The 20770-nt window shown below is 38.0% G+C and overlaps 1 protein-coding gene across 1 annotated transcript in view; it reads right to left on the reverse strand.

The window, feature by feature from the left end:
* Nucleotides 1–20770, reverse strand: part of RGS17 (regulator of G protein signaling 17) — a 74222-nt gene that overhangs the window by 21278 nt on the left and 32174 nt on the right. Inside the window, exon 2 of the mRNA XM_085308432.1 lies at nucleotides 5484–5627. Coding sequence (XP_085164558.1) covers nucleotides 5484–5602 — 119 coding nt within the window. The 5' untranslated portion in view covers nucleotides 5603–5627. The remainder of the gene's footprint in view (nucleotides 1–5483; nucleotides 5628–20770) is intronic.

Below are 20770 nucleotides of genomic sequence, written 5' to 3' on the forward strand. Positions count from 1 at the left end.
AAAAGTCTATAAATTAAAAAAATAGTCTCAAAAGCCAAAAATAGTTTTTTCATAACGAGTGCTTTTTGTTTCAAAGATAAAGATTTTTTTTTCTGTCTGCAGAAAGGTTTACAAAAAACCTGGAGCTTCACTGAGTCTTTTAATACAAGACTACCTCTAGTCTACTTCTAGTGTAAAAGTTCTGCTGTGGACAGCCATGGGAAACAGAATATGAATTTTATTTTCCACATATTTCAGAACATGTGGCTATAATTTACTACATTAAATTGTTTTCTATTTCCATCCCTTCTTTGTTACTCTCCCCTCCAAACTTTCTACCATAGTTAAATAAGATAAAACAGTCATGACTGTAGCCCCTAGGAGTGACCTTGTGTAGAGTCATGCAAAATTTAGACATACTTTTTCCATGGCAAGCTAATACTGAATGTGTTAGAAAACAATTATTCATCTCAAAGTACTAGAGAGGTGGGAAGAGGGAAAAAAAAAAGATTCATTTAGAGCACCACGCCCCACATTTGCAAACTTATATCCAATTCAGATATTTCAGCCAGCTGCTGATCAGGCTTCAGAAAATTTACATTCTGTCCTGTCCTGAACAAATTAACCCTAGTGATGCTATCTCTGTCTGTATGCTGGGATGAGGAAAACGCTGAACACCATAAGAGGTAAAATATTAACATAATTTAAAACTGCTTTTTAGGACCAAATCTGTCATCTCATATTAATGGCACAAGTGACAGGAATATCTTTTTATAGGCCCAAGCCAACTGCTAACCCCGTGCAAGGAAAATGTTCCCTTTAATAAAGACAAATATTTGTGTAACAAGGTCAGCAGGAAGAAGTTTCAGACTTCACTCACAGCAGTCCTAGGCAAGTTATAAGAACTAGAGGGGAGAGGGTTCTTGCCAACAGCAACTCTTGTTTACTGCCAAGCTGGCAAACGCCCTATCTTCCCTGGAATCTCTTGGGTGTGGGAAACTAGTCATAGCAGGGTCACATCAAATCAAATGGCAGGCATAATTTTTGTCCACGGTACAGCTTGGAGCTGCTGGACATGCAAGTACCTTCCCCTCTTCCACAGGGCAGGAATTCTCTGGGAGTCTTCAGTGGCTGATTTAATGGTGCCCTTTAAGGAAAAGACCTTCTAGCTTGGACATGTGAACCAAGTTACAGAACAGAGTAAAGCTGTGTGTTCAGCTTAACCTATCCCAAGGAAGACTTTTCAAGTTTTGCAGATTCATGTGCTGCTGGGATGTCCTGTAGGGCAGGTGTTAGATGTCTTCTGAGCTTTCAGGTTGTAGTGAAAAAAAGAGGGATTATCAGGCATTAGGGCTAAATACTAATAGCCCAGCTCTCTGGAGACACTCTCACTGAGGAAATTAAAGACTATCACACTAGGAGTCTTACTGCTTTTCAATTCTCAGGCTACTCAAATCATTTAAATTATATCTAGTGAGAAAGTTCTTTCTTCTGTCCTCTATGAGAGTGATGTTTTGTGGGAGTCTAAGATATGGAATAGAAATTCAGTCTGGCACCTTAGGCACCTGAGTTGTGCCTAAATGTTACACGTGTTAGTGAAGCAGTCTTCCTGAGGTAAGCACCTAAGAGCTGTATCTGATCAACAGAGAGAGGAAGATGCTTTAGAAGACCTCTGGAGGGAGATCTTATCCACCTCTGAAGCAGGCAGACAAGCTTTTCCTGTGGGGGACTTCAGAAACACTTTTCTCCGCAAARGAGGACTGCTTCCTTGGATACTGATGCTTCGGCACCATTTCAGGGCCTAAGCTAGCTGGACAACATCTAGGCCATACTTATTCCAAAAAAATGGCCAACTTAAGGAGGCAGTTTATTCTTCACTTCTTCCAATTTGAGCAAACCTTGGTAGTCAGCTCTGCTTTGTCCTTGTAAGCTGAGCAGTTAATGGTCCTTAAAATCATCAGTGCTGCTGGAAACATGCTTCAATTTTTTTTTTTTTTTACCTTTAAGAAGGAATTATCAGAGAAAAAAATCTTTATATTAGGATTTATTGAATAATTTTTGGATACCACCTGTTGCTGCTAATAAGTCTCTATTAGTCAAGGTACTGTTTCCCCAAACAAAAGTGTGAATATTTGCCTGTGCTGTTATGCAAACAGAAGAATTAATGCCTATTCTGATTTTTAACARAAGGTAGAGCAAAAGTAAACAAACATCATAGGATTCACAAAAAAATATTTTTAGAATTGTAATGCATTGTTTAGAGATATGAACAATGAACAAYGAACTAGCTCTTCAAACAGATAGAAGTGATAGTTTCTGTTAAAAGCTACATAACCCCATCTTTCAAGATAAGCAAGCTGTAGGTCTTTTTTTTCTGAGAATAGTGAGGAAGCTGAGGCCCTGAGAAGTTAGTGATATAAGAGTTGTCTACAATCACACAGGCTTGTAGAAGAACAGAAAAAAAGTCTGCTAATCTTGATACTGGCAGTTAAAGCACTATCCTCACCATTAATGAAGTGAGCAACTTTTCCAAAGAGRTGTTTGTGAGAAAATTATGCTACTCCAAACACAAAAACTTACGAAACTAGGGAAAGCAAATAATTACACTAAGGCCAGAGGAGTCAATACGATTATCTAATATGCCTTACTATTATAAGGCCCTAGAGAATTATCTGCCTAGAATCATCTATATAATGAGTGACTGGACAAGTTTATTATGTAGATTTTAAAAATTATTTTGTAATTTTTTTAGTGTGAACAATTGAGGCAAGAGCAGTAATTTGTATTTCACCTAGACAGTTTAAATTTGCCAGACAAATTTGGCATCAGAACAAATTATAAATTAACTCAGATTCTGAAAGGTGTTATATTGACTTTTTCAAAGTTTGGTCCCATCTCTCCTCCATCACTTGGAGCTTCAAMTATACAATCACAAAAGACAGAGCTCAGAGACTTATTAGATAATCTGYTCTGTATTTTTGATTTTAGAGGATACAAATAATGTCACTACCCCCTTTGACCCAGGTTTCTAACTTAATACATGAAAATACTTAAATAGATGTGATTTCTCTATGCTCAGTCTAATCTACCAAGACAACAACAACAATAACAAYGACAATAACCTCCCCACACCTTATTCAACACCACAATGCCARGATATAAACAGTAAAAAACAATTACTAAAGCAGCTGAAGGAGCACCCTACATTTTAAAGCAATAATTGCTCAAATATAGATTAAATAGGCCTAGGCTGTACAAGCATATAATGGTATTGCATATCACTGTGGAGGCACTCCCAGAATCACAGAACCYTTTAAAGCTTCAAAACAGAATATATTTGTCAAATAAGTGCTCTTGAGCTATGGTWTACTTAAAAAATAAAATCTTTAAGTTTTATAAATTAGACTGATACTTTTACGGGCATTCATGTTCTAGTATGCAAGGGAAAAAAAACAACCCTAGCTATTCATGCACAATGATGGGCTTTATTTCCACTCAGTAAAGAGATCTTGCAGTCATGATGGATATGAAAATATCATCTCAGATATGGTTAAAATGCAAGCAGAATGCTAGAAATTGGTAAAAAATCAAGAGAAAACAGAAAACATTGGTATGCCACTGTATAAGCCCACAGTGCACCCAAGTCTTGACTACTGCAACAGTCTGGTTACACATCTCAAACTGGAGGTAGTACAGTAGGCAAGGAAAATAGATAAATACAAGGTAGGTAGATAGACAGAAGAGTGGTGAGGATAAACCAGGGTCTGGATCAGTTTCTGTCTAACAGAGATTAAATAGATGAGACTGTGGAAGAAAGCACAACTGAAAGGGCATATGAGAGAGCTTTATAAAAAAAGATGGTCGTTCTTGGAAAAGTTATTTGCTGTTCCTCACAATCAAAAGAATAAGAAAGCATCAAATGAAATTCTCAGATAGTAGTTTAAAACAAATAAAAGGGAGTAATATTTCAAAAAGTGCACAATTAAGTTATATAATTTATTGCTATGGGAAACTAGATGCCAAARGTTTAGGTGAGTTCAGGAAGTCACTTCATAAAATGGTCAGGCATATTAATGAGTGAAAATTCCATCAAGGGCTTGTATAAAACACACAGATATAACTTCTGGGTCAGGAAATCCTTAAGCTGCAGATTGCCAGAAGTTGTGAGAAGTATTGCTGAGGGAAGGACTAGGATATGGATGCCCAGTTATTTTATCCTTTCTTTGTAGCATCTGCTACAGGTCACATCCAAAGCTACGGTACAGAGCTAAATGGACCTTTAGTCTGTAATAGGATAGGTGCTCTACTTAATGCCCTTGTCACAAAGCAGAAGTCAGCAGTGGCAAAAAACAAACAAACAAACAAAAAACAAACAAACAAACCCAAAAAAACCACAAACCCCCAAAACTCCCTTCTCTTTCCATTTAAGACACTTTCCTTTTCTGCATGGAATGAACACATTGCAAAGTGTCTTTGTGGAATCATGACCACTCACTCATCCTTCTTCCAAATATCCTCTGCCTCCAGGTGAAATTGGAAGCAACAGATCCAGCAGGTCCATCCTGGTGCTACTTATGCCTCCAGGATGTGGCAAGGCAGAATAACRGAAAAAGCTGCTCCTTCTGGTGTTTGGTGCATACAGGCTGATGTGTATTTCTAGATATRTTGAGGGCAAACGGTGTTCAATTTTAGATTGAGGCCAAATGGCTGATTCAAGTAGAAAGTAATACAAATGTATACAAGAGTGGTMACTCCAAAAAGACCTAACTGTGTATGTAACTGGACACAGAGACTCTGAGCAGTAATACTCTGAACAGTACTTTTCAACACTACTTGTGTTTATTAAAATAAGAAGTAAAGACTTCCTGGCTCTCAAGATGATGAGAATTTAAAAATTCAGAATTTATTTCTGAAAGCRTTTTAAATTCTTTAACTTTCCAAAGCAACTCTTTGTTTAGGAAGAGACAAGTAGCCACAGTTCTCTAGCCTGTTTTCCACTAAAATTATGCTTTACCAATTAAAAGATGATATGGAATTTAAYGCTTATGATCTCAGATTTGCAGCATGCATCTTACTTAACAACTAAGTAATAAAATGAGTGACCATATATTCATATTTATGATCATTTCTCTCTCTCCCTCCTGAAGGCAGGGAACAGCAATTAAAAAAAAAAAAAGTGGGAAAAATATTTTGAATGCAAAATATAAAATGTTCAATATCAAATCTCTCATCCACATATATTATTTTTATGAATTAAATTTTCTCATTTGGTTATGGTTTAAGTAAGGCAAAGATAGCTTGAATTTGCCATTCTTTCCTCTTCCTCATCACAATATGCCCAACCAAATCAGGGAACGTTTAGAAAAGTTTTCGTTTGAAATGTGAAAATGTGCCTCTTGGGAGAAATCGTCTCCCAGCAGTTTGCATTTTCCCAGTGGCTGGCCCTTTCCATTCTCGCTGTTTACCTGCGTCGCATACGGAACCAAGCAGACTACATGACATACCATGAGCAGCTGCAGCAACAGCACCAACAAAAGCAACATGTGTTGTTGGGCCTTTGGTTTCCAGGTGCTTGAGACACAGCTGATGTTCCTTCGTTTTGTGGCTGCTGCCTCTTTCTCATTTCAGCTACTTCAGTGCCCAAGCGGCTATAAGAACACAGACATAAGAGATGTACAGAATTACTACAGACAATCATAAAGTACATTCACATTTCTACAGTAATCTCTAATTCCACTAATTCTCCCAGTTTATGGCAACAAAAGCACATGACCAGCGACTGTGCTGGCTAAATAATAGTTCTATTGTGGTCAAAACAGTCTCTGGAAGACCACATTTAGTGACAAGCTTATGCCACAGTGCCTTAGAATCACAGCTATTCTTATCACTTTGACTGGACTAAAAGAACTGTTTATTACCCTTCTGAACAGCAAGCTCCACAGCTTGTGTAGCACTTGGTAGAGACTGAGTTGTTAATTACCATATGACTATCACAGCTTTTTCCATTGCACTACAAATATAGCAAGTGGTTATGCACTTTAAATATGAGTTGGAAAGTGATCTTTTTACTTTAAGTAAGTAGTGACTTCACTGGTCAATGTTGGACCAATGAAACTGAATTAAGAGATATAAAAGTCAGGGCCAATAATTGCTGTATGCTAGCAYTGAGCCAAGGTTATCATAAATATCATAACGGGGAGTTATGTTACTTGAGAGTTATTTTCTGTAAATTCAAGGAATAATAAATATGTGATTCCAAAATATTTTGGGACTATTTTCTGGCCACAGCTGATTTTCTTTTGCTCATTGCCAGTCTTTCCTAGATTTTATTAGGCCAAGAATTTTTGTTTTTCCAAGAACTTTCAATATGCAGCTGAAAGTAATATTCTATGCATTACTTAAAGTTCTCAGAAGAAGAAAAGCATTCAYTGCTAAGTTATTTAGGAAGGTTTAGAAGTCAGGATTCTTCTAATGGTGCACATCTCCTTTGTACAAAAACTTCCAGTTTCCCAGAGTAACGATTATTACAAGCATATGTAAATTAAAATGAATTTAGGACTTTTGCCTTTGAAAAATGTCTAAACAGCTTACAGTGGAAAGCAGCCCAGTGGGTAGAAAAGGGCCTAGTGTGCAGCATGCCCTCTGCTCCGCACCCTCCTGGGCATCACGCTGCTGCCAGGAGTGCTGAGGAAAGGCAGGCTCTGGTTCATTTGCAACCTGGATACTAAATACACCGATACCAGAGAGACAGTTGTACCCAGCTGATATGCATTCAAGCTGCAGCTGTGAAAGTTTGGATTTACGTAGCCTTTAAAACTCCTGAAGCTCTTCTCCTGTAACAGTATCTTCATACATAGTTTATGCGCAACCACATATAACAAGAATRTTAAGCTTCAGCACTCAAATTCATGCTGCAAATATCAGGGTCAATGATCATTTCAGCTTCTTGTGTGGCTAGCTAACTTTTCTGGTTTCTTCAGTATACACACTCACTGAACAGAATCAGTTTCTGAAGTGTTTGATCAAGTTAAAGAACGATCAACTATTTTATGCTCGTTTTAAGTGGAATGATCTAGATTTAAGGGGACTCATCCCCCACCACTTCCTGCAGTAGCTGCGGTAGCTCAGCGAGGCTTTTGGAAGTTAATTACCTGTGATGAGGGCRCCTAACAATGTTGCTGATACTACTTTTCACAGTATTTGCTGAACTCTTGAAGATTAAAATGCCTTCTTAAAAAAAAWTAAAATATTCATTTTTCTATAAACTGTAAACACATGTGGTTAACACTGGATACTTTGACATAGCTGAGAAAACGCCCTTATTTTTGCAAGAGAAAGGAAAAGCACTGCAGCACAGTGCGTAGCTCGAACAGTGACAGTGTGGAGTCACTTTCTCCAAATTACAGTCCTGCACTTTGCTGACTATGCTTGATGTGGTTAAATTATTTCATAGATAGCTGTGTCATGCTGTGAATGGTACTTGCTTCAGCAGGTGCCGTGACTGTGGGTAAAGGTTTCGAAGCCAGCTATTGTCACCGGCTATTGCTGCTGTGACAGACAGAGATTCTAGAAACATTTGCACGTAACCGCAAAATTTAAGTCTCAGAAACCGGTGAGCTTACTCATATTTAGGTGTTTGTAGAACCAGAATTTTAGTATTTCAGGAAACACTGAGCTGTTATGCTGTCTGTTGAATTTTACAGAATGAAAACAACCTATGGGTTCCACCTGAGTATCCTAAAACCATGCATTTCTTGCACTATTTTAGCTACATCTATAAAATGTACTATTACCATTATTAAAAAAAGGCTAGAATCTGTTGTACTGTAAATATAATGTGGCAGGATAATAGTCATACATACAGATATAATGAAGACCTTTGGTGACTTCGTTGTAGTTTCACAATAGCTTTAAGCCAGTATAAGCTGTCACTGTACCTCAAAGAAATGATTCTCTCTCACTTTTCTCCCCCCCACAGTCCACAGCCACCCATTCCCATACCTGCACTGCCCTGCCTCTGCTCTGCTGGCAGCAGCATCTGTGCAGGTACTTGGTGAATTGGATAAGCGAACTGACATCATTTAAAACTAATCCAGAGGATTAAAAAAAGAAATAGGTTTTAGCTAGGTTCAAATCCCAGTCTGGTTGGCTCTGGAATGTACAGGCAGGAGAGGGGAGAGCAGGGATACTTCTTTCGGTTCCTGCTTAAACTGGCATGAAGTGATGATGAAGGTGATGGGAGTTGCTCAGCTGTGTGAAGGTAAAATTTCTTGCTGCAATTCTCAACACAGAGCACAGTGCATATCCTGGGGCAGTCAGAGGCATGATTTCACTGGAGCAGTCCACATCATCCTCAGCCCTGCCCAAAAACTTTTACCACTCCAAATCTTCTGGCCGTGCACCTTTTGTCTTGGACAGCAATGGCCAACCATTTCAGAGGTTTGCAAGTCTGGCAGCATAGAATATACATCAAAAGGAGCTGTGGGGAACGTTGGTCTGCACTATAGAGCATTTCAGGAGCATGGTTTCCTTCAAGGATGCTGGAGCCTACAGGCTATCCAGTCTTCAGAGTGGCACTACTCCCTTTTGTGTGCTCTGGCTGTGCTCTGGAGTATACGGAGGGACTTAGCCCATTCCTTTCCTGGCAATGTATTCTTTGGAGGAGGAAGAAAAGAACAATCCTTAATTGCAGGTGTAGTTATATTTATCTAGGCTATACTTGATGGGGAGAAAAAAAAACTTGTTTACTTATTTGTGGGGATAGTTTGCATCTAGTCTTAATGCAATGTTTGGCTAATTGAGGTGAAAATACATTTATATTTAATATGATGCTAGAATAGCACTATAGGGACTTATGTTTTGAAATGAGTTGATAGTATGGATAGAACACACATGCCGTGTGGTGGAACTATACTTATCTTCCCAAGATAGCGAGCAAAGATCTTATTGGCACAGTGGGACAGAGCTCTATATAATCTGTTGTGGGTCCATATTCTGCCTTTTTCCACAACTGAAACCAGTCAGTGTGAATCTAGCTGTATGCAAACCGTTATCTAGTTTAGCATGATGGGCAACTTACTCAAAAAAAGTACAAGACTGAAAATCCAAGAAATGCGATGTTGTTTRCAGTAAATATGTGAACAATGATCACTCATCTGGCTTAACCATTGGTTGAAGTCAAAGTTACCAGTCCTTTTCTTTTGCTAGCATTAAATTCAATGGAGAATCTTCTAAGCTGAAGTCTACGAGAAATACAAAGTATACATCCTGTGGTGCAAAACAAAAATATGTTTACTGAAGCTGAAGTATGTGTGGTAATTTTAGTTCCATGCTTACTTTGATTGGATTTCATGTTTCATTTGCAGATATCAGACACTGTCCTTGCAAAACTCTCATTGATTCCATGAAATTATTTAGGGTGTAGGAGCAGGATAATATTAACTCTTGGATGTATTTAGGGCCTGAACTGTAGACAGAGGATTTGTATTTGGTGTCTTGGTCCAAGGTATGACAAAAAATTTTAGAATCTTTAATTCAGCAAGTCAGTCTGATAAAATTATTTTGCTGGAACTAAGTGTAAAAGTTAGTACATAGCTATGAAGGAGTAGAATATTGTGAACTGACATTGAGCAGACCTTCTAGGATGGTGGTACAAGCTGTACCTACTACTGCCAAGATCTGAGTTTGCCCTTTAGCATTTTGCATGTTTTTATTCTTCCTGAGATCTTTTAGCTTGGCAATAATACTGAGTGGTGAAGGAGTGGGTCTTTTTCCAACAGAAGTAATATCCTTGGTATTCTAGATGATGTCTCAGGCAATCACACCACAGGTTTAAGGTCCTTCTGCCAATTTTGCATCTGGTTCTTTCCCTTCATTTGGGTTTACTAACAATGTTATGATTTCTATTTGTGCTGGTAGGAAATAAGAATAATATTCTATTTGCTTGCCTGACTCATTCTCTTGGGGGTGGGTAGGTATTACGGCTCTGTGAGCAATCCTGTAATCATGGAAGGATTTCATCTTGCAGAACATCTGCTGTCTCACTCTGCAGCTGAGGAAAGGAAACTCAGGGTAGATACAGCAACTGTTTATTACATTTGTTAAGAGATAAGTATTTCATATAAGCTGCAAAGCAAGAAAGTTCATACTGCTCTGTGTGTATCTTCAATTTTGTAATACTACAGGAATATGAAAACTGAAAGCCCTTATGAAAATCCTTAGAAATTTGGAGTAAGGCTTACTGTCAGTTATGGAACTCATAGCATAAAGGATTCTATTTCTATGTTTAGACAGTGTAATTACCACTTATTCCGCTGGGTACTCAGGAGTAATTATCAGAGAAATCCCCTTGTGCACAGAGGAGTATCTTGGAAAGAGAGCACAGAAAGAAATAACTGAGGGAAGAAATGTTTGGTTTATTACACTTATATTGGAGCAGTCCTACTGAATGTTGACTATAGCCATTTCAAACTCCACACACTTGCCTCTAGAAGAAAAAAGGTAATTTCCAAGCTGTTCCACCTCCCTGTTCCTCTGCTCCCGACAGGATTTGTGCTTAGGTTTTAGGAACTTTTCTCCAGAAATTCCCAGGCTGCTGGACATGGCACAAAACAAAGGCTACATCACTTCAGTGATTCTACTGATGTCTGTCCTCTGATGAAGCAAGACCACTTTTTTTTTTTTTTTTTTTTTTTTTTTTTTTTTCCTAGCCTCAAAAGCCTGACATAACTGGCCCAGAAATTACCTGGACTTTGCTTCTGGTAAAGTCTCTTGCTAGTTCAGGAGCTTCCCACTCCCCATGTAAGTATTTCTGTTCCCCTCTCAGGATCAAGAGGACATTCCCTGGGGCAACTCAGGCACTGGGAGGCCAGAGAAGCATCTTGAGATTCCAATAGGAGTTGAGAATTTTTTGTTGTATCTTCCGGAGCTATTACCAAACGTCTGTTTTGAAAGAAGGCTATCATATAAGAGGGTGCAGATAAACATGCATTTTTTTTTCTGCAGAAGGCAAGTGGCATTATTTCTTTTGTTGCAGGTAGGATACATAATGACTTAGCTTTCAGAGTAGAATCAGAGCAGAATCAGTTAAAGCAATCTGTCTTTTTTCAAACTTCTGCAATAGGAGAGAAAATCACCTTGTATCAGAAAGGAGCAGTCAATGACTTAGGGATATCAAGGGCGATTTACTCTGCAGGAAATAAATGCAGCCGTTAAAATACTTTATTTGGGTGATCAGTTCTTCTGTATTGTTTTGCTTCCTTTAAAGTTGCCCGTAAAGGACCAAAGCCTCAACTGTGAAGCCAACATAAACTGAAAGCTTATAYGAGTTTATACCAGCCCTAGATGTGGCTCTATTGATCTCTCATAACCTTACTTCATTCACTAGATACATGGAATCCTAACAAGCCTTTTTTTTTTTTTTTTTTTAAAAAAAGTTTAAGGATGTTGAAATCCTTCACGCCCTCAGCATTAAGGTAAACACTATTCATTTAAAACCCCATTCAGACTTTGTTGTATGAAATAAACATACAATGAGGAAGCTTTGTATGCTGTTCATGGCCTCACTCAGGAGTCAAGCCGTCCATCATTTTAGATTTTCCAGACATTTGGAAAATCTGGGCATTAGTAAGAACAGAGTTATAATAACGCTTCCTTGATTTTTTAAATGGGTTGCTATGGGATAACTAGAGTGAGCTTTACAGGGTTTTGACTGGTTGTTATTAAAATTGAGATTATCAGCCCTTCCCTGTGCAGGGAGTTGCCTAAAACAGTCAAGAGCAGAAGTTAGTGACAGAAATGTCCCTGAAATCTTACCTTTTTCATAGGAGTTAGGTGCTTTATTGGATTTCTAACATATAAGACAGCTTTTTAACACAAGACACTAAGCAGAAACCCTCTGAGAATGCCATAATGTGTTATTTCCAATAATCTGTCATATACTATCAGTTTTAAAACCATTTTTCCTTTAAAGACAGATTTATTGGTGTACTAGAACAGTGCAATGCAGCTTGGATGCACTTGCCAGTTAAACTGTCTCACAGCTACTTGTGCTGCTCTGGGAAGGCAATGACAGCCCAAGCACAATGTCAGTCTTGTGATGATTTCATTAATCTAAAGGAATGTGTTAAGGGAATGTGTACAGAGCAAATGAAGATAGACCAAGAGATTTTATCAAATGCCTGTGAACTTCTAAGATTTCCATAAATTCCTGGCAACAYTGAGTAAGTAGTGAAATCAAGGGTGCCAAGGGCACCCTTTTAAGGCCTGCTGACCACCTTCAAAATTTTTATTAAAGAGCAATGACATTCATACTCTACAAAATACATTCATAGTCTGTCTATACAAGAGAAATCTTGATATGGGTACATTCTTTCTTATGCCACTGAGTCATGACAGCCATTCAATATTTCTGAAATGAATTCCTGTAAGGTAATAGAGAAGAATGAGTCTACCAGAAGTGTAATTAGGTGAGCTACCTTTGCTCTCATAATGGCTCCATTTACTTATTTCAACCTGTCTGTAGTCTATTGCAGAACAATTGGAAACTATTGGTAACAATAGAACTTAATTGTGCCTTAATTGCTTTAAATATAGTCTACATGGAAAAATTCAATTAATTGCAGCAGTATGGAAAGTCTAGACTGATTGCATTGTTAAGAATCTGAGTTTTGGAAGGAAACAGCAATGCAAAAGGCAATTTTTTTTAAAAAAAACATTCTGGTTAATAGAAGTCATGCTAGTATTTGAATTTTAACTCTAAATTTTAACAGATTTACTTAATTCAGTTTTTAACAGATTTTTGAGACAAATGAGAAGCTCTGAATACCTGAATTAAAAAGCAAAGCAGAAACTTTTTTATAATACATGAATACCTGATAYTGAAGGACCATCTAGGCCAGTACAGTCTCTGAATTCAGCCAAAAAAGGTCATGCATACATTAGATCTTTTAATTTTAAAAGCCTAGCTGACAGCTATATCAAGCTGTATGAGCCACTGCTTTTAACTGTGATAGTTCTGTTCTGATTACCACGCAGGTAGAATCATACCATGGAAGCAATTTATTTCTCTATTAAATAGCTTGAAGCACTTAAGACACCCCACTGCCTACATTCCATCACTCTGCTTGTATAGAAGGCAGACCTCCTGTTGGTAGTAACCTTTGCAGTTTTATTGTTTGAATACTTTTTGGCTCAGAGAACAAGTTATTGCACCCACTGAATTTTTCTTTTGGGGGATTGGAGACTTGAGTATCTACAGCAAAACTTCTTGCTCTTCTATTAGTTACTGCAACTCAACAAAGAGCTTCAGGACATGTACGTTTCTTCTGCACCTATACCTTTCTCCTGTCCAGTCTTCTAATCTGCAGACATTCGACTCTTTCTAAAGCCTTTCAGAACAAACACTACCACTTAGCAGAAAGCGCACAGACATTAAGTGTTTTATTAGACACTGCCCTGTGAATGATCATGTAACTTGAAACYGTGCAATTTGGCCGAACATTACCAAAACCTTACCTTGTGTAACAGCGATATTCTTTTCTTGATTTTGCCAGACAGCCTGTGTGCTCATAAAGAATGTCTGAAATTTCTTTTTATTATTTTATGGTGAACTGAGTATCCTTAGGAAACCCTGCTTAAGTCTCTACATTATCAAGTAGATATGGATTCGTACTTCTAAATCAGACATTACTGTTCACTAACAAAACATTAAACCTGACAGTAATATATTATTGAAAAGTTTGGGTTGCCTGCATGAGGTTTTTAAGGAGCTGTACTAAAATTATGATTAAGAGCACTTTACAGCCTTTAGGAACATTTTATAAAAAGCAAAAAGTAAAACTCATCAGGAAACCTTTTATCTTTTTCAAGCATACTGGTTTTTATTTGTATATATTTGAAAAACATTTGAGAATCCCATTTTTTGCTACAGTCATCTGTCTATTGATTGTGGCTAGCATGGTTGCAGCTGACTTAGACACATGATGCACTATTCTGGACATAGCTGAAAAGCTGTTTTCCTCGTTGGGGGAAATACAGAGCTTGACATATTGCTGGAAAATTAAAGAAATGTTTGTTAAAAGTCCATGACATTCCCCATAAAGAGGACASTCAGAAGACTCTTGAGAGCAGCACAGAAAGTTTTACTGTAGTTGTCAGTGTTGTAGCGTCTAAATAAGCTTTTCTGTGTTCAAAGYCAGTTTTCTGTGTGAAAAGTCAAATCTTGTTTTGAGTTATGATCTTGTGAACTGCACAGATTCTGTGCAATTTCAGCAGAAATTTAAGAAAAATCATAAGAATAAGGCCAGTGCAAGACTTTGCAGCTAACATAAGGGGAAAAGATTTGCATGTGCAATGCAAGAATCAGAACAAGCTTTAATGTTGGTGAACTGCTTTCACTGCACATAAGGCCTCACTGGCAAATTTCCAGCTGTGGAAATGGCAGCAAATTTGCATAAATGACTACAGCATTTAATTAGAGAAATGCACACAAATTTCATTTAATGTGCACGTGCTACTACAGATTGAAAAGCAAAGGAAAGTATTAGGAAAAYTGTTCTAGTGTAAAACAGATTTTCTGAACCCACCTTTCACATGATTTTACTTTCTGAAGTGACAGAATCTACATACTACACTGTAAAATGAAGGCTTGAATCCTCTGCTTCTGAGGCACTTTCTTTTTTCAGATTTACACCAGAAGTAGAAGTCCCAGCTCTGGACAGGAGTAGCCTTTTGTTATAAAGGCCTTTTGAAGTGAGTGAAGATTTGATTATCATGCTGATTTTAAGTTCACTGTGTTTCTGACTGATTTCTGAGGTATCCTCCAAGAGGATCTGTGTGCACTCTAGTCTTCCTTCCCTCAGCCACCCTCAAAAGTACCAAAAAAAGGTAAAATAAACAAAATCAGGAGACCAGTATTGCAGGAAAAAGGTACTTGATTAACAGGGTAAGAAAGASGAAGGAGAGGAGCAGAAGGTGGAATGATGGAGAAATAGATTTAGGAAGGCAGAGTCTTTCTGGACAGTTTGGGATAGTCAGAAAAGGTTAGTGTAAGTAGCAACATTTGGCTAGGCTTGATCTAGAAACAAGAGAGGAGGAGAACATACTGCAACAGCTGCTTCCACTAGTAAAGGCAAGGGGAGGGATTGCCCAGATATTATGCTTTGCTTGCTTGACAGTGTCTATGAACTTCGTGACAGTAGAACTGAAGCAATAGTTACTTTTCACAGAAAGCACTCCAACTGTATACATACAGGTCAGATCTCTGTGCCTCTTCCTAAGCCGGTGTGGAATCTCTTCTTCCTTCCTACAAGCTATGATAATTCTGTCAAACTCCTAGCAAGCTGCTGTAGATTTTCATCTGCTATTTCTGCTCCTCTAGTAAATGCGTGCTTGCTGACTTAAGGGGTGGTAGAAGAAGCTAGCTAGTGTCTACACTGTGCAAGGGATATGCCATCTCCCACCATGTTAACCTTTTGAACCATAGTGGTAATATCCTTGACCTTTGGTAGTGCACTGCTAGGGCCAAGGTTCTTGCTTCCCCCTTGTTATTGTCTCCACCCATTCACTGCCATACTACTGCTGGGAAACACATTTGTCTCATTTCTTCTGACTCATTCCTTAGTACTTAATTGAGGGTTTTCAAGAGTTTCCCCAGGATTTGTATAGCCCATCAGTGTTTGACACTTTCTACTACACTCCACAATCGCCTTTGATTTTCTCTCTTCTGCTCTCATCCTGAATCTGTAGCTGCTTTCTGTGACTTACAGCCCATTGCAGCCTGGGCTTTTGGTCTCTTGCCCTTGCTGTGGGTGACCATCTGCTCACCTGTATAATAGGTTCATATTTATGCCACTTTTATTCCTTAACATTCTTGTAATGGCTTCAGGCATTTCTCTATGCGTTTGACTCTCACTGGCAGGTCTCTAGCTGTCAGTCTCTGTTCAGTGTTAAAATTTAGTACCTGATAAAATAGAAAGGATGATTAAGCATGACATAAGAGGGATCCCTTACATATATTCTTTAACATCTGTCAATCTCTTGTTTATCTTTTCTTCTGACTAGATCTTTCTGTTGTTTTCTGACTGTTTAGGTAAAGATGATTTGTGCTCAGATTTTGTACTATGCTGCAGGTGAAATTTATTGTAGCATATGGAAAATACTGTGTACTTAGCAAAGAACAAGCTTCTAATCATGGTTTTCTAGAAGTCATACAAGAATATCTAGAAGATATTCATAGACAAATATCTTCTAGATTGCTAGTTCATTTCAGGGATGTGGACTAATAGTCATTCTTATCATTAAAACCACACAGGCTTGCTCTTGACCTCTTCTAGGTTTGACTGCAACATCTTCAGTATTTCTTCTATTAATTGCTATGGTTTTGTCAGGACTATGCAAATAATTATTTTTCACTTTAAGTAGGTATGTTAATCTCCCCTGGATCACTGTCATGATTAGTTTAGACAGTTTCTTTAGGGTGAAATCTGTTCTCCTGACCCTATAAAATCTTTGCCAGAGGTATTCAAAGTCCTCCAAATTATGTGATTTTTTGATTGGGGAATCTTGAATGTTTGCCAAAAGTACTAAAGTTCTCATGAGTTCTCATGCCAGTCTTCTTGTCTTGTGAACCACTGTTCTCTCTGTGCTTCTACATGTTAGGTAAAAATAAATAAATAAGTAAAACAAAACCTTTTGCTTTTTTCTGTTTTTCAGTATCACCTGCTTCTTTGTTTTTGACATTATTCTTGTCAATGATGTTTAGTCTCTTCCTGTCTCCCCTTTCTCCCCCCCATAAAGATAGTTACAAAGCTTTGCCTTCATTTTCTCATCTTCATCTCTCATGACTAGCTCTTTATAGAAGTAGCTATTGCTTGCATGCTTGGAGAAGGTTTATTGTCTTAAAATCCTACATTTCCATTGGTCTGACTTTCCAGGTGCTTGTTTGCTCTGTTTTAGATACTGCTATTCCTGTTAGTCACACTTCCCCTGTAGTGACTCTCACTTTACCATCTGCTGCTACCAAGTTTTATGTCCTACATGCTGTGTAACATGAGTGGATTACCCACGTATAAAATTAAAGTAGCTCCTTTATTTATTAACAGAATGGTTTAGGAAGATGCCAAAGCTGCAGTGAATGCTGTAGCCACATGCTRCATCAAGACTTCTTCAGATTCATGTAATCTGTGCACTTCTCCTCTATTCCCCAAGCTCCATACCCTTGACTGCTGTTTCTGAGCGCTAGCTGGGACTTCAGCAGTGCAGATGGATGTAGGAGCCACTRATCACAGCTACAACCATGGGAGAGTGACTGAGCCGGAGCTATCAAGGGCTCTTTTCTYCTTTTCTGCTATTCATGAGCAAACAAACAGTTATCAGCAAACATAGGTGTGAAATAGGGGAGATGAGGATGGTGGGAAAATGGAAGAASAACAAACAAATATTGAAGACAGATGTGGCTTTCACTGATGAAAACTTGCATTAGGCTCATTTTGAACCAAGGAATTAGAGTGGGTATCTGAGAGATTACAAACTATGTGTCTTGACAACCTTCAGTGGGAGAGTTTCTGCTATTTGTCACAGAGTTATAGAAAAACAGACAAATAGCTTTCACTTCCTAGGCATCTTGAAGGTATATGTAGGTATACCTTAACACAGCAAACGTTTCTGCAACATGTAAATGTAAAATATAAATTTAAATATAAAAAAATACAAAAATCCTGCCTAGCTCTGATGAAAAAATTGAGGCAGGCTCCAGGTCTAACACATCTCTGGGCTGTGGAAACCACTGGTTGAAGCCCTGGAGCTGTTTTCTTCCAAGATTTCCTAACAACAGAAAAAAAARCATCACATATTTTTTTTACAATGTTGACACTGTGCTTTTTGAGCTTTCATTTGCTTTCACCAGTAACAAAACGGTGCAGTGGTATAGGCTGCACTCAACCTACAACAGAATAAAAGTTTCAGGGGACCATCTGCCTGCTCCTGAGTTGCTCCAGTGTGTTAGCTGAGATCATTTTCAACAGCCTCCTTTCCCTTCCACTCTCAAGGACACTGGCTTTCACTGCCTGAGATGTCTGACAGCTCTGTTGTGAAACGGTAACCTGCAGAGTGATACAGCAGGCAGACATGTGCGTCCAAGTCTTACATTGCTGCAGCAGGACTCACAACAACTCATCTTTTAAAGCCACTAGACAGCACAGGAGATGAAGAGAGATTTGTTGGGGGAAAACAACAACAACAACAACAACAACAACAAAAACCCAAAACAGTCTTCCAGGTAGATCCCTTTGTCATTTCAGGAGCTTTGTAGAACTTTTTCACTGTCTTTTCAGAGAAAAGAAGCAGGTTTAGTTTCTTCTCCCTTGTCCTTGTTTTATCCCTTTCCTTGCTGGAAGCATTCCCATGTAGGGAGCTGCAGCCTCCTTTGTCTACTTTGTCCTCTGAGCATCTGCCTCAGCTGCCTGAATCCTCATTAGCTTGTTGTTTGTTAGCTTGTCTGAAAAATTGGGTTTCTCTGGAGCTCCTCACACTTCACTTCCACAAATTAATGTGGTTATTGGTACTTTATAACATTAGTTAGTGAATGTTCATACCAGAATCCCTCTTCCCTTGAGCACGAAGGTAGGATGCAAGGATACAACAAAAAGTCAGCTATAAATGTCTAAAAGATCTTAACAATCAAAGTGGTATCTGTAAGTTCATAAAGATTCTCAAAATACTGCTCTAAGGCAAAGAGTTTGAGACATTTTCAAAATAGCATGAGGAGTCTCTAAAGCTGGTTAGCATATTGTGTGATGGGAGGGATATATGGAGATACAATGAATGAAAACAAAAACAATTATGATTTATCCTCTCCACCTTTTCTCCTCACACAGTCAATTTTTAATCTGTCTTTTTAAAGAAATACAGATTTCTAACTATTAGTAAACAAGTTTTCATAGCAAGCTGATCATGTATTCTTTCATATTCACTAACAGAAAAGAATAAAATATGCCTTCCTGCAGAATCTGATAGCTATTGCACTATGGAAGATTTAATTTTCTTTCAGAATGAAAAAAAAAAAACAGTATAGCAGTTTAGCAGTTTTTTTGCCCTTTGTTTCCCCTATCAAGGATGTGACTTAATTCTTTGTATAAACTTGAATGTTTATGTAAATACTTAATACAAATCTGGGTAGAAAGAATCCAACCTTTTTTCCTTTTAGGAAAGGATATTTGCATTTGGAAGATAAGGAAGAAGAGCATGCAATATTTCAGACGTTAGTTTATTCCCCCTTTCCCATGTATAATGCTATACTTACAGCAGTATGTGCTTAGTGAAGGCTGTGATGCTACTATATTGGTTGCAAAGCTTAAGAAGGGAAAAACAGTTGCAATCATTTGCTATCCAGAAAGAGCAAAGTATGTCCAAATGCAGAGAAATCTTCTGAAGGCCACTTATAAGGAAATTTTTTTTAAAAAAAAAAAGTTATATAAAAAGTCTATTTTTAACACCTCACGTTTTCTACAGTTTAAAGGATGGAACTGGAAACTAATCTGCAGTGATGACTTATCATAATCCATGTCTATTTACTGTACCAATATTAAAGAATCTAATGCTCAAAGGCAAAGGACTAGAAGCATGCTAGAAAAACTTGAAACCTTTGAAATCTCTGGATACATACAAATTTTAGTGTGAAAGTGTTGCATCTAATCAGATCTGTACATTTACTGGTTCTCTAATCTTATCCTGAGCATTAGTACAAATTTACAGTCATGACCTATATTACTGTACAGTAGGCTATTAAAGTCATTCTTCCACCTGAGTATGCAATGGTATCGGGTGAACTGATTTAACTTTGACAAATAGAGCCCTAAAGATCAGTAAATGAGACTTTTTGGCATGTGTTCTTCTCAGATTACTGAATGAAGCTTGACATGAATGTTTGGTGTATCACCCCTCTATTCACTGTGCAGTGCAGCCTGTTTAACATCTTTATTTTCTGCCACACACAATATTGGTTTCATAAGGACAGTTCAGCTGCATCCTTTTATCTAGTACTTCATAACACTAAAAAAAATCTAAGAGCTTTGTATAAAGAGCTATATTTCCTTCTGACAGAGAAATATGATTAGGTAGTTTTCTTGCTGAATTTCAGAAAAATATGTTTATAATGATAAGAGAACAAGGTAATGTTCTAATAATCTAAAAGACCTGTACAAGAGCTYTGGGCAGCTCCTATCTACTAAGTGTTAAACAACAGCATTAAGTAGATTCAATAGAACTATGGATACAGCACTGCTGGGCCAGCYAACTATCCACAGGTTCACTTTTCCCTCAACTTCCCATTTCCCATCCATTAAGTAGTGTAGCGAATTGCGCATTCACTTTTGTCCCAAATTCTCTTCAGAAGGAAGACCTTGCTGTGGCATCTGTAAGAAGACATGGAATGAGGGAAGCCTGAGAGCAAGCTTTACATGTACGAGGGCCAAATGTTTCTGAGGCACCTCCACAGATTCTCTCTGAGTAAATGCCATATTCTGGATTTACACAAGTGAAACAACTGGGTGACCACCTGAACTAAAACTCCTGGTTTCCTAAGGGTTATTGTCTTGTGACTTGTGATATCTGATAATCTCCTCAGTAAGCCATCATGACAACTTTCCAGCAGCTGGGAGATACAGAGGAATTCTGTGTTGGTCGGTAAAAGCTAAACTTATAGGCCAGTCTTCTCTCCAAAAGAACCTTGATAGGACTTCTCTGCCTTCACTTGGCTGCTGATTCTTTTCTTCTTCTTCTTCTTCTTCTTCTT

Source organism: Rhea americana, unplaced genomic scaffold (assembly GCF_003343005.1).
Source record: "Rhea americana isolate MKP2758 unplaced genomic scaffold, rheAme1 scaffold_275, whole genome shotgun sequence".
Taxonomy (NCBI): domain Eukaryota; kingdom Metazoa; phylum Chordata; class Aves; order Rheiformes; family Rheidae; genus Rhea; species Rhea americana.